This window comes from Canis aureus, chromosome 2 (assembly GCF_053574225.1).
Source record: "Canis aureus isolate CA01 chromosome 2, VMU_Caureus_v.1.0, whole genome shotgun sequence".
NCBI lineage: Eukaryota > Metazoa > Chordata > Mammalia > Carnivora > Canidae > Canis > Canis aureus.
Window position 1 is genome coordinate 92,508,099 of NC_135612.1, and position 12,483 is coordinate 92,520,581.

At 56.2% G+C, this 12,483-nt stretch overlaps 1 protein-coding gene across 14 annotated transcripts in view; it reads left to right on the forward strand.

Annotated features, from left to right (window-relative positions):
• Positions 1–12,483, forward strand: part of GAK (cyclin G associated kinase) — a 55,373-nt gene that overhangs the window by 9,010 nt on the left and 33,880 nt on the right. For 8 of the 14 annotated variants that reach the window (XM_077881768.1, XM_077881805.1, XM_077881849.1 and 5 more), the window contains exons 2-6: positions 2,067–2,128; positions 2,810–2,869; positions 3,771–3,885; positions 7,021–7,163; positions 9,993–10,118. In XM_077881768.1, the coding sequence (XP_077737894.1) occupies positions 2,067–2,128; positions 2,810–2,869; positions 3,771–3,885; positions 7,021–7,163; positions 9,993–10,118 (506 nt within the window). Of the gene's footprint in view, positions 1–1,613; positions 1,681–2,066; positions 2,129–2,809; positions 2,870–3,396; positions 3,536–3,736; positions 3,886–7,020; positions 7,164–9,992; positions 10,119–12,483 lie in introns of those variants that run through there. The other 6 variants (XM_077881819.1, XM_077881857.1, XM_077881813.1 and 3 more) reach the window with 4 other exon arrangements.

Below are 12,483 nucleotides of genomic sequence, written 5' to 3' on the forward strand. Positions count from 1 at the left end.
CCCTTCACCCCTGGCAGTCACTTGATGTTACTATAGCTCAGGTAGTATTTTCTGGAGCTTCCATAGGGAAATCATAGGAACGGACACTTTTTCCCCTCTGCCTCCGTGTCGGTGTCTGTTAACACCAGTGCCATCCTGTGAATGCTGAGTTGTGTTCCTCGTAGGGATGATCGGTGTGTCTGTTCCCTGCTGAGGAGCCTGGGGCTGTTCTAGGGCGATCACACGTGATGCTGCGGGGACCCGTGTGTGAGTGTCTGGATGTGTGCCTCCATTTTTCCTGGTAAATGCCCAGGGGTGTGAAGACAGGGCCGTTGAGCCAGCTCACCTTTACCTTTGGAAGAAACTGCCAAACTGTGTTCCCACAAGCAGTGTAAGCACTCAGCGGACCCACATCCTAGACCATAATGGACTTGGTATGGTCCATTTAAAGAACAGACCTTCTAATTAGATGGACAGTGGGATCCTTGCGGTTGAAGTGTCTCCCTAGTGGTTGCTGGTGTTGAACATCTTCTCATGTGCTCACTTCTCCCTTGTGTCTCTTCAGGAAAGTGTCTTTTTTTATATATATATATATATACTTCACCCATTAAAAATTTTGTTAAAAAAAATTGTTGTTACTGAATTTTGGATTTTCTTTATATTTTTCTGGATAGAGCCCTTTATTGGGCCGGTAACTAAAAGTCCATCTAGCGTCTTTTCACCCTCTCCACAAGGTATCTAGAAACCAAAAGTTCTTTACTTTGATGAAGTCCACTAGTCATTGTTTTCATTTGTGGATCATACTTTTGTTCTTATGTTTAAGAAATCTCTAGGGTATGTAGAAATATAGTTTTTTGTTTTTTGTTTTTGTTTTTTTGAGAGAGAGAGCATGAGGTGGGGTGGGTGGTGCAGGGGCAGAGGGGGAGAGAGAGTCCTAGTCCTAAGCAGGCTGCATGCCCAGCACAGAGCCCGATACGGGGCTTGATCTCACAACCCTGAGATCATGACATAAGCCAATGAATGCCCTCATCCGACTGAGCCACCCAGGTGCCCTGAATATCACAGTTGATTTATGAATGTTTGCATATGACCTATGATTGCCCTAAACTGTTTTATTAGTTATAATAGCTTTTGGGGGGTAGGTATCACGATGTCAATCTACAAAGTCACGTTGGATGCAAAGAAAAACATGTTCACTTCTTCCTTTTCAATCTGATTGCACCGGAGGCGCTGATTGCACCGGCCAGGACTCCCAGTTCGGTGCCGAGTGGCAGTGGTGAGAACGGCTGTCCTCACCCTGTCCCTGGTGCTGGGGAGAAGCCCTGGGCCCTAGCACCGAGCGCGAGGTTGGCTGTGGGTCTCTCGTAGACCCCTGGTACCAGGCTGGCAAGCGTCATGTTCCCGGTCAGCTGAGAGTGCCTCGCTGCGTGATGTGGTTTTCCACCGCGGGGAACTAGAAAAAGCTAAGCAAGTTAAACCTAAAAACAAGAGAATTACATTGATATTCAAATGTTTATCCAGCTCTACTCAGTCATAACGCATTATCTTTTTGCGTGTATTATTAGGTTTGATATGGTAACATTTTATCTTACGTAGAATTTAGAATTTGTTAAGAATTCTTTGTTTACGTATGATACTGGGTGTACTTTAAAGTCTTTTTTAGGCATTGGGTGGTGCTGGCCTCTTTTATTCTGGTTGTTGGTCAGTCCTTTCTTAATTTCTCTTTCTTGCTTTTGCTCTCTCTGATCAGTCTATACAGAATTTATCAGTTTCATTTTCTTGTTTTCAGAGGCTTTGGTGGTGTCGGTTTTCTCCATTCTTTCCCTCATTGATCTCGGTTCCTATGGCGATGTCCCTCCTGTCTCTGACATGGGATATTTAAAAGACAGGATCATATAAATTACGGCCATTATTTTTGTGGAAAACAAATTACCAGCCACAAGTCCAACTTGTATTTCACCTAGTGAAGATATTTTTAAAACTTAATGTTGAAAAAAAAAAAAAACAAAAAAAACAAAAACAAAAAAAAACTTAATGTTGAATAAGCCAGAGCACTGAACTGATATGTTTGTTTTTCTAATTTTCAGGAGGGTTTGCATTTGTGTATGAAGCTCAAGATCTGGCAAGTGGCAGAGAATATGCCTTAAAGGTAATCAAGGATGACATTTCTGTGGGTTTTTACATTATCTTAAGGAAATCTCTAAGTGACACTGTTTCCAGAGATTCATTTCCATTATTTAGTAAACATTTCTTGTTTACAGTCTGTCCCATTTGTTCCTTCTGAGGGGAAGCCATCAACGGTCTTAGAGGACGTTAAAGCTGTGCCTTCCAACTTTGTGGCACAGTGACCTTAGTACCAGCTGCCAGAATGAGGGGTCCACGGAGAGGGGGGTTTTGAAAGCTACTGGTGTGAAATGTGTCTGCACAGCTTGTCTGCAGATAGGGGTCACGGGGTGGGGTCACCTGGGGTGCGCAGCAGGCCTGGCGGGGTCTGTGGGGGCTGTCGTGGGCTGCTGCTGAGGCACTGACGGACCCTGGGGGTCGGCACCATAGCCCACATCTCTGCTAGTGTCTTCTCCCTTTTTCCTTGGTTGTCTAACTTTTCTCCAGCCTATTGGGAGAAAAGATGCATATTTTTAGTTTTCCTTGTGTCCTTGGATCATAAAGGACCATTTTCAGGGGTCTTTAACCTTCTGTCAAGTTTTTGCAGGCCAGATGTTAAAGCACAGGTAAGCAGGTTCCACTTTTAGGTGGCATTGTGCTTATTCTCTTGGGTGTAGAGTAGAAAGAGAAACCCTCCTTAATCTTGTCTTGTTATTTCCTGATACAGAGATTATTGTCTAACGAAGAGGAAAAGAACAGAGCCATCATTCAGGAAGTTTGTTTCATGGTATCCTTTTCCCAGGGCTGAGAGCGGGTGCGGTCACATAGGGAGGCCTGCACCGCGCTGTGGCCGCCTGCTGCCGTGGGGCTCCTCTGATGCTAAAGTTGGCCTTCTGCTTTTCACTGGACCTCTTAGTGGAAAGGAGCTTTATCCCTTGGTCTTTGCTCCTGGGTGACAGCAAGAGATTCGGTAGCTTTGGAAATGGAGGTGTTCTGAGCTAGAGCGTAGGCCGATGCCCTGCCCTCCACCCCTTCACGACCCCGACGTGGCCCACGGTGCCCGGCCACGAGCTGTGCTCTGGTGATGGCCAGGGCCCGTTGCTGGGCCTGGTGCCACTGGGCCCCAGTGTCACTTCTCAGCTGCACCATGTGGTCCCCTCGCCCCGCCCAGGGCGCTTGGGCAGTCGGGTTTCTGTTGCACGGATGGTGGATGTGTGGGGCTCTTCTTGCGGGCTCTCCACTTTGGCACATGTTCTCCCTCAGCAGGGGCCTTGCCCTCTGCTGTCAGAATGTGTTCTCTTTTCTCTCTTGAAGCTCTGTCTGCTGTGAGCCCGCTGGCTGCCTGAGCCTGCGGGTCCTCGCCTTGCAGAGGTTCGGTGGAATCCACGCACCTCGTGGCCTCCCACACGCTGCACATGCCCTCTGTCTGCTGTCCTGCCTGGCCTGTGGTCAGGTGTGTGTGGCCTCCGTGGTGGTGGTCTTCATCCCCACCTTCCCTCTCCTTTCCCTCTTCTACCTGCAACCTGCCTTTCTAGTCGCCCCCACCTGCTATCCATCTTTCTGCTCCGACATGCTGGGATTGTAAGGTAATTTCATTCAACATTTTGGCTTTAGTGTCTTAATATTGTATGTATATTTGTTTTTAAATGTGCAGACTTACGCATTCTCCTTTAACAAGACACCTGCAGAAAAAACTTTCTGGCCACCCCAATATTGTCCAGTTTTGTTCTGCAGCGTCCATAGGGAAAGAGGAGTCGGACACTGGGCAGGCTGAGTTCCTGCTGCTCACCGAGCTCTGCAAAGGTAACATTTCGTTGGGGTGCGAACCACAGCGTTGCCACCTGTTGGAGTGCTGAGCTGTAATAGGGAGGGGTTGCAGCCTTGGCCCTGAGGGCACACGGCCCAGTAGCCTCAGGCACTCCCTGTATTCTTAGGAAGGAAGACTCTTTAGTTCATTCACAGGAGTGGGAAGGACCTAGGTGCCTTCCAGAGAGTTCCAGGGGCAGAGTGGTCATGTGAGTATCTGGATGGTGCCAAGGGAACAGAGGCGTGGGATGTGCCTGGTTCCCAAGGTAGGGCTGCGTCTGTCTGCACTCATGGGGCATCTGCCCTGGGGGTGAAGAAGTAGCCGTGGGCCAGGTGGAGAGTGCCCGCCCCACTGGAGCTCCCATCTCAGAGAACAGTGGGGCCAGGACTCTTAAGGCCGGGCAGGTGCAGAGGCCTGGGCAGGTGCAGAGGCCTGGCCAGCAGGGCCTGGAACCAGAGGCAGGAGCCCCTGGGCATCGTGGGTAGAGTGCGCTTGGGCCTTGGTCAGCAGGAGCGTGTGCTGGGAGAGAGGAAGCCTGTGCCCCACAGCCACAGGGCCAGGTGTGCTGTGCCCACGAGAGGGGCCCTCAGAGAAGGAAAGGGTGGGGGCCGTGAGTGGTGACACCTGGGAGGAGTCGTGTCGTAGCTGGCAGAGGGTGGAGGCGCTGAGCACTCTGTGGACAGGTGGCAGGTGGCAGGGAGCCAGGGCAAGGGAACCACCCCGGGGTGGGGGTCCCTGTCTAAACACAGCGGAGTGAGGTCCTCATAAAAAGAGGGTTTTGCTAAACATTCTTTGTTTTCTAAGAAAAGCCTGCCACAGCCGGCTTCTCACGCCCGTACACTTACTTGTTCTCTCTTAAAGGCTCTGCAGGGTCCCTTAGTCCATCCCACGAGATCCTCAACCAGCACCCCCTTCGTGATGCATACCTTTCCTTGACCACAAATGTTGGTGTACAGAACTGCCGCGTGTCTGGCGTGTGAGCCCAACGATCCTGTGGGTGGGGATGGGGTGCCGTGTGGAGGCCCCAGCTGGCACATGCTGGGCGGCGTGTGTGAGACCGCACGCAGCTCCTCATCTGCCCCATGGGCTCTGCTGCTGGTGCTGTGTGTGCCTCGTCCTGCTTTCCGTAGTTTGTGTGTCTTTGGTTTACGTATCATGTCTTCTGTTCATGTTCTGGGTGCTCAGGGTGCTTCTGGATTCATCAGGACCAGTGTGAGCCATCTCGCTAAGGGCACCAGGGGTGGGGCCTGGCAGTGGCAGCTCATAGCCCTTGCCCTCGTGGGGTGGAGTGCTACTCCATGATGGAGCAAACCCGCAGAGCGCACCCCTCGTCGTCCTGGGAGCGGCGGGAGAAGCTTGGGGTGCTTGCAGGGTGGGTGCTGAGCGCTGCAGGGTGTGGGAGTAGAGGGTGGAGGGGATCTTAGGGAGGGACGTGGGTGCCAGTCCCACTGACGGCGGACCTGGATGGGTGCCCACCGTCTCCCACCCTCCCTGGTCCTCGCCCCCGTCTTACCCTCCACCGTGCCCTCTCCAGCCACTCTGCCACCTTTGAGGTCATTACTTTTAAGAAGAGCCCTCCTGATTCTCCCTGGATACCAGTGGCCAGTGAGCCACTGGCATCGTGATGCCCCTGCTGTGGCCTGGCTCCTGCCCATTATCCCCAGCAGCGTGGCTGTCTGTCCGTCATCCCTTGTTCTGGACCCCTCAGCAGGGCCTGGTGGGGCCTGTGTCCTGCCTGCGTCACGGGGAGGAGCAGGCAGTTATTCCTGAGCGCGCCCCGTCCTTCTGAGGGTGGGGTGCGCGGCTGGGAGGTCGGCCTGGCTGGGAGAGGGTGGCCGTGGGTCGGTCCAGGGGAGCAGGGCCGGGCGGGCTGGTGTGCAGGCCTGGGGGGGTGGGTGGGCTGCCAGAGCACACACTCCCTGGCAGACAGGTCAGCGGGCAGGAGTGTGCAGGTCTGAGCCCTGATGCCCTGACTTGGGACTGCAGAGGTGATGACAGGGCGAAAATCTCAGCCCCCTTGGGATGTGGGCAGCCCATGCCGTCTGCCCAAGGGCTGTGCTATCTGCAGAGCACTTAGAGTCTACTTGACGTTAAGCCACTGCCGTGTGCAGGCAATGGTTCACTGACTCACCCAGACAAAACAGACTGCAAGCAAAGTCCACAGTGAGGGTTGGGTGGTCCCATGTTTCATGGAAAAAGAGGCCGAGCAATGGGTGTGCATATCTATAGGCTCCCTAGAAGGTGACGCGTGAGCCAGGAGCTGCAGGAGGCGAGAGAGGAAAACCATCGCAGCTGAGAGAGCGGCATGTGCCAAGATCCTGGGGCCTGTGGCTGGAAGGGAGTCGGGATGGGTGGCAGGAGACGAGGCCTGTAGGGGTGGTAACCACCTTGGTTCTGCACTGAGGGTTTGGGGCCTGGGGATGGAAGGAGCTGGAGGGCTGAGGCAGCCTGGGCCTGGAGCAGAGGGCAGTACAGAGCCCAGGGGAGGGTGGGTTCTCGGAAGAGGCCCTGGGCAGGGGCCAGAGGCAGGACAGGGCTATAGGTTAGCATGCGGAGGCATGTGGGGGGGCGGTGGCCTGCAGGGGGGGCTGGGACATGGGGCTGCTGTTCCCAGCAGGCGTGCCCGTGGTCACAGAGGACTTAGCCCTGCGTGTGGCGGAGCTTCCGGCCCCCACGGCATCTGCTGGCTTCCCTGCCCCGTGTCGGGGACGGTGGGGTCCGCAGCTGGGGGCCAGCACGTCCTGTGGACAACGCACCTTCCGCGGGGCATGTGTTGACCGTGGTGGGAGGCTCCCGGGCCGGCGACCGTGTGCTGCCTCAGAAAACGAGGTGTCTGGGGGGCGTGCGTGTCGGGTCCTTTGTCTTGTGGCTGCGTCTTGGCCTGGCTGCGCGAGGTACAAGGCCGGCTGACTTCCGGGCGCCTCCAGCCGTGCGGCCGGCGCTGTTCCACGTGGGCCGCGGCGGTGTCGCTCCCGGGGTCCTGGTGGCCGTCCCTCTGGGCTTTCCTGCCTTGGGCCGTGGGCACTGCCATGGGCTCCAGGGGGCAGCGGCAAGGCCGCACAGCGTGCCGCCCCGGGGTGGGGGCAGCATTCACAGCGCCATGGTGATGTGACTCTAATTGTCTCTTTTAGGGCAGCTGGTGGACTTTTTAAAGAAAATTGAATCTAGAGGTCCGCTCTCGTGCGATACTGTTCTGAAGATTTTCTATCAGACGTGCAGAGCGGTGCAGCACATGCACAGACAAAAGCCGCCCATCATCCATAGAGACCTCAAGGTACCGCCTCCTGCCCACCTTGCGGGCCTGCCCCCGTCAGGACGGCCCCTTGCTGGCTTTTCCAGACAAGAGGGATGTAGGGGCTTCTGAACATCAGAACGGGTTTCTGGAAGCTGCTCCTCTGACGTGGTGCTGAGTCCTCTGCCTCCCTGCCATTTGGCGCCGCGATCTTTGCCTGGGGCTCCATGCCCCCTGCCTGCCCGTCACCCCGCCTGCCTGTCCTTTGGCGGGCTCTGGGACACTCACGGCTGAGGCTCCCGTCCTTCCATTCTTCTGGCCCCGGGAGCCGTGGAGAGCTGCTGCTGCTCCGTCCTCCATCCCCGGACACGGGCTCTGCGGGGTGCCTGCGTGCGGCTCGGGGCCTCAGGCCTTGTGCCACAGAGGTTGCTCTCCTGCAGGGAGCACTGCTCCCGAGATGCCCGCCGCGGGGAGTGGCACTGTGCTCGTGATTTCCCGTTGCCCCGCTGGAATGAATGGTTTCCGCTGTGCCCATGTCCGTGCTCCGCGCCCGCTTCTTCAGTAAACTTGTCGTTTTCTGCCCGTCAGGTTGTGGGTGGTTAGCGGGAGCTGCTCTGGCCTTCCAGCGGCCTTTCTCATGTCCTGTGTGCTGCTGGGCCCTTCTCCTGGTTTGTGGCCTACTTCTCGTTCCCCTGTTGTGTCTTTGGAAAAACCCAAGACCGTGGAACGTGCCTGGCGTCCACGAAGCTCACGCCCTGACTCTGACCACATCTTGAAGGAGCAGATGGTTTTTGCTGAAGAATCTTAGAATCATCTCGTGTCCTGGCTCTCCCAGATTCTTGTTCAAGTGTGATGTGTGTCTAGCCTGGCTGGCCTGGAGCAGGGCCCTCCCCTCCTTGGAGCCACACTGGGCTTCTCCGTGTGCCCAGGGAGGTGTGGGGTGGCATCTTTGTTTAGACTGGAGCCTTGGACAGGCTTGATCTTTCCTTTGGTCCCCTGAACCCAAGAGGTTGGCTGGTGCCCCCCATTGCGGAAGTCGTGGGGTCAGTATCCAGCCTGGAGGGTGCCTGGGCCGCCCCGCATGCTAGCCACCCCTTCCTGCTGTCTGGACGGGCGGATTTTCTCGTGACATCAAGACTCATGGTTTGTGCATTCACCTGTGTGTGTCTATAGTCTTTTTAAGGGAAGGGAACTCTAGAAGGACGAGATTAGTGAAGAATCAGCATTGCTGAGGTGTGTGGTGTGGACATCCCTCGTCCTCTCCGTGCCCCGTGTTTGCCGGAGGGCCCCAGTGGCCGGCCAGTGCTGGGCCTCCTTCAGGTGTTCCCTGTGGCCTGTCCACGGACGTCACCGAGGGGCGCCCTGCAGACGGGCAGGTGGGACGCATGTCCTTGTGTTGCTCCTGCACGAGGCCCCGTCCGGCGCTGCAGGCTGCGGAGCGGAGCACTCGTGTCTGGCTTTTTGCCCAGCCTTATGGCGTCGAGGTCCGTCCGCCTCGTGTGTCGTGGGAGCTGCGCACTGGGTTGAGGCCTGCTTCCCGAGTCGCTCCCATCCCTGTTTGGCCCGTGGAGCGATGCCGGCGCCCTCTGTCGGGCGTCGTGTCTCCCCCCACCCTCACCCCACCCTCCGGCAGCGGGTGGAGGCACCCGGTGCCAGCGACCCCTGGTCCTGGGTTTTAACGAGCATCTTTTCAAGTGTGTTGGAGTCTGGATTTTCTCTGGGGAGGTACCCGTGGGGAGTTCGCCTGTTTTTCCCAAGGGATCGCTTTCTGTTTGGTTTGTTGGAGCCCTGTGCCGGTCTTGCTGTGGCTTGCGTCGTCACTCTGAGTAGTGAGTGTCTCCCATGGGATGCTCCTTGTTTGACCTGGAGTTTCTCTGTCTTGCTGAGGAGTCGTTATCCCGCTGAGAGACCTGGAGGCTACTCTGCATGAAGGGGCAGGTCGTCTTCCTCGATCCATCGTGGGCACCTCTCCTGGGTGGCCGTGCTGTGCCTGTGGCCCTCGGTGCCCCCAAGCCACGGTGTGGCGTGCACTGGATGCCCTGGGGGGCTGTCCCTGGTCCCTGGGCTCCTCTCTCTCCTTTAACGGAGCTTTACAGGGAGGCTTAAATCTGCTTGTCGGGCATCAGGTGGCCTCTGCGCTCTTCACCTCTCCACGTGAATCTCTGAATTATTGGTCAGGTTCCACCCGAAAACCTTTCCAGAATCTGATTGGAGTTGCCTTGACTGTCCCGCAGAGTGTGAGTTGACAGGCTTTCCCTTAGAAGACCCAACTGTAAACACGCCAGCTATGCATTCAGGGCAGGGGCCCGGTGAGCAGGCCGCGCGGCCACGCCAGTAAAGCTGCCTGGGACCCGTGTCACGAAGCCACCCAGTGTGGGGCCGGCAGGAAGCAGGCTGGCTGGAGCTGGCTCCTGGCCCCTGGACCGGGCAGACATGGTCTGATTCCTCGACTCTTTGGATTTTAATGGTTTACCTAAGTTATTCATAGTTTTCTGAATAGAGGCGTTTTCTGCATCTTTTGTTTGATTTCTTCCTAGGTTCTTGATACGTTTGATGATTTTGAAATGGTGTGTTAATGTTCTTCATTTTTTAACTGACTTTTTTAAAGGTGTCTTTTGAATGTTTTGTTGATGGGAGTTATTTTTGATTTATGTTTGACTTCAGTTTTCCTTCTTTTTATTTTTCTGAGTTTCTTATTTTTAAAGGAACCCATAATCACTTGGATCAACAAGAAGTTAAGATGCTGTGTCCTCCCGTTTGTGGGAGGAAGGCTTCTCGCTGTGGTCCGGGGAACCCCGTCCCGTCTCCAGCACTCCCTGGGCCTGGGTCTCTGCACCCAAGTTCATAAGGATTCTCTCTGGAATTCTGCAGGTGGAAAACTTATTGCTCAGTAACCAAGGGACCATCAAGCTGTGTGACTTTGGCAGTGCCACGACCATATCGCATTACCCCGACTACAGCTGGAGCGCCCAGAGGCGGGCCCTGGTGGAGGAAGAGGTGAGTGGTGGGGCGCGTGCCCCCGTCCCGGCCTCCTTCCTCTGATGCTCGGACTGCAGCGGTGTGCTGTGCCCGAGAGGACTGGCGGGCCAGACCTTGGTGTTTGCCTCCCAGGTGTGTCTTTGGGCCAGGAAACCAAACTTGAGGTTTACCTTGTGTGTCTGTCACTCACCTCATCCCAGACTTGCCTCTTACGGCTTTTTTTGGGGGGGATTTTTTTTGGTAAAAGACCTGTAACGGAAAACTTCCTATTTCCACCGTTCTTAAGTGCGTGTGCCAGCGGCATCGAGTACGTTCATTGTGCTATCGTCCCCGCCATCCACCCACAGAACTCTGCCACCATCCCAAATGTGGCTGTTTAAAAAAAAAATCATTTAAAGATACATGTCATGGGCTCCCACAGGAAGTCCCAAAGGACATTGGTGGGTGTGCCCCGAGCACATGTGGGTCGGAGCGTGACCACACGCACACATGGCAGCGAGGCCTTGGGGAGGGGCCGGGGGCACTGTGCGGCTTGCCCTCATCTGGACACCCCTGAGCTGCACACTCACAGCAGCTGTGCTTTTATACATGGTGAGCAAACACAGAGACAGGAAACCCCAGAGATGTCGGGGTAGGCCATGTGTGGGGGCTGCGCTCTGCAGGGGCGTCCAGGGAAGCCTGCTGGGAAGGAGCCTGAGGGACGGGGCCTGAGCAGGCCAGCCGCTTGGCCCCCGGGGCCTGCACCACCAGGAGCCCGCCTGGAGGTCAGGTCTGCACAGAGCACCTGTTGCTTCTCCTGGAAGGTGTCACCGTCCCCTGCAGGCCCCAGACAGGTGTCGTGGATCAGAGCACAGGTGCTCCTAGATGGTCTGCACTCATCGGGGAAGGGGGCCTCCATCACTAAATCACCCCAGACCAGTGCGTTCCCACTTGTGTGTGAGCACATTGATAGCACAGCTGTTCCCGGCAAAGCGCAAACGTTTGAATGCTCTCCTTATGCCACTTTGCAGAGTAACGATGGTGTAGGAGTGTGGAGAGGGGTCCCTTGTCCCCGGGTGCTGGGCGGGTGGTTTGTAGCCGCCTCATGGGCTCTGAGTCCCGCCCCCTGTCACTGTAGCTCCTTGCAGGTGTGTGAGCACCTGCTGTGTGTCGTGCACACCTGCTTGGGGTGATGGGTGGGGGGCTGGAGTGGCCCACTCCTGTGCTTTTCTGCCCTGCATCTCCTCCCACCTCTGCCATTGGCCCGGGGGCACGTGCACCCCAGTGCCGTAACAGGAGCCCCCCACCCTCCCTGATTGTTTGCAAGGACTGTGGGTGCCATTTCTCTCATGGTTCATATTTTGGTGCCCAGATGCCGAGATTTGCTTCATGCTCGGTCCTGTGTGCTTGGACATGCTCCCTTCATTTGAGAGCCCTTGTGCGCTTTGTGGAGCAGCAGGGTGTCCCGTCCAGCCCTGGCACCTGCGTTCCTCAGGGGAGCGCTGCCGCCTGAGCGGGAGGGAGCACCAGAGACCCAGCTCTGGGCATGTGGCCGCGTGCGTGCGAACCTACACGCATGTCCCTCTGTGAGAAGCTCTGCATCTACGCTGGTCCCTCCGTCTGGCCTGTCCCGTGGGCCTCCTGCCCCCACGCCGCATCTGTGTGCCCTCTTTCCTAGCGAATGGCCCAGCTGCACGTCCCAGAATCCTCGTGTTACTAGAGAAAACAAATCTCCTGAAAGGGACCCAGATTCACGTGTGGTTCTGTGTGCCCCACCCCCACCCCCCCGCAGCCCAGACTGAGCCTGTGCTCCCTCATGCTCCTTCGTGCTGTGCGGAGAAGTCCTTGGATTCTCCCTCTCCCCTTCGGGGTGCTGGTGTTACCACAGTACATTCAGTGTGACTTTTTTTAATCTTATTTTTTAATAGACGACTTTTTGAGCAGTTACAGGTTTCCAGAAAAACTGAGCTGAAACCAGAGGCCCCCCCTTGCCCACACGCTTCCCGCTCTGTCCTCCTGTCTCTCTTGCAGAGATGCGCACACGGGTGCACATTTCCCAGGTCCCCCGCCCTCTCACGTGCCACATGCTCTTCTGGTTTCTGCTTGCATCTTCTACGTCATGGCCTCTCTGGGGTCTGCACATGGGTCCCTCCATGGTGCCATCCGGTTCCCCTCGTGCTCCTGGTCGGGCGGGGTCCAGCGTTGTGCCACCTGCACAGTTAGAGACGGCAGCACCCCGAGCAGCCTGCATAGGGCTCTCGTGTGCGTGTCTCAGGGTGTGAGCCCGGAAGCGCAGTGGCTGGGTCTGGGAGTAGGTCCAGCTGATAGGGTGTAGGGCCCTAAGTGGAAGTGTATCGGTCAAGCACGACAGCGCAGGATCCTAAGCATGCCGCTTGGGGACTTT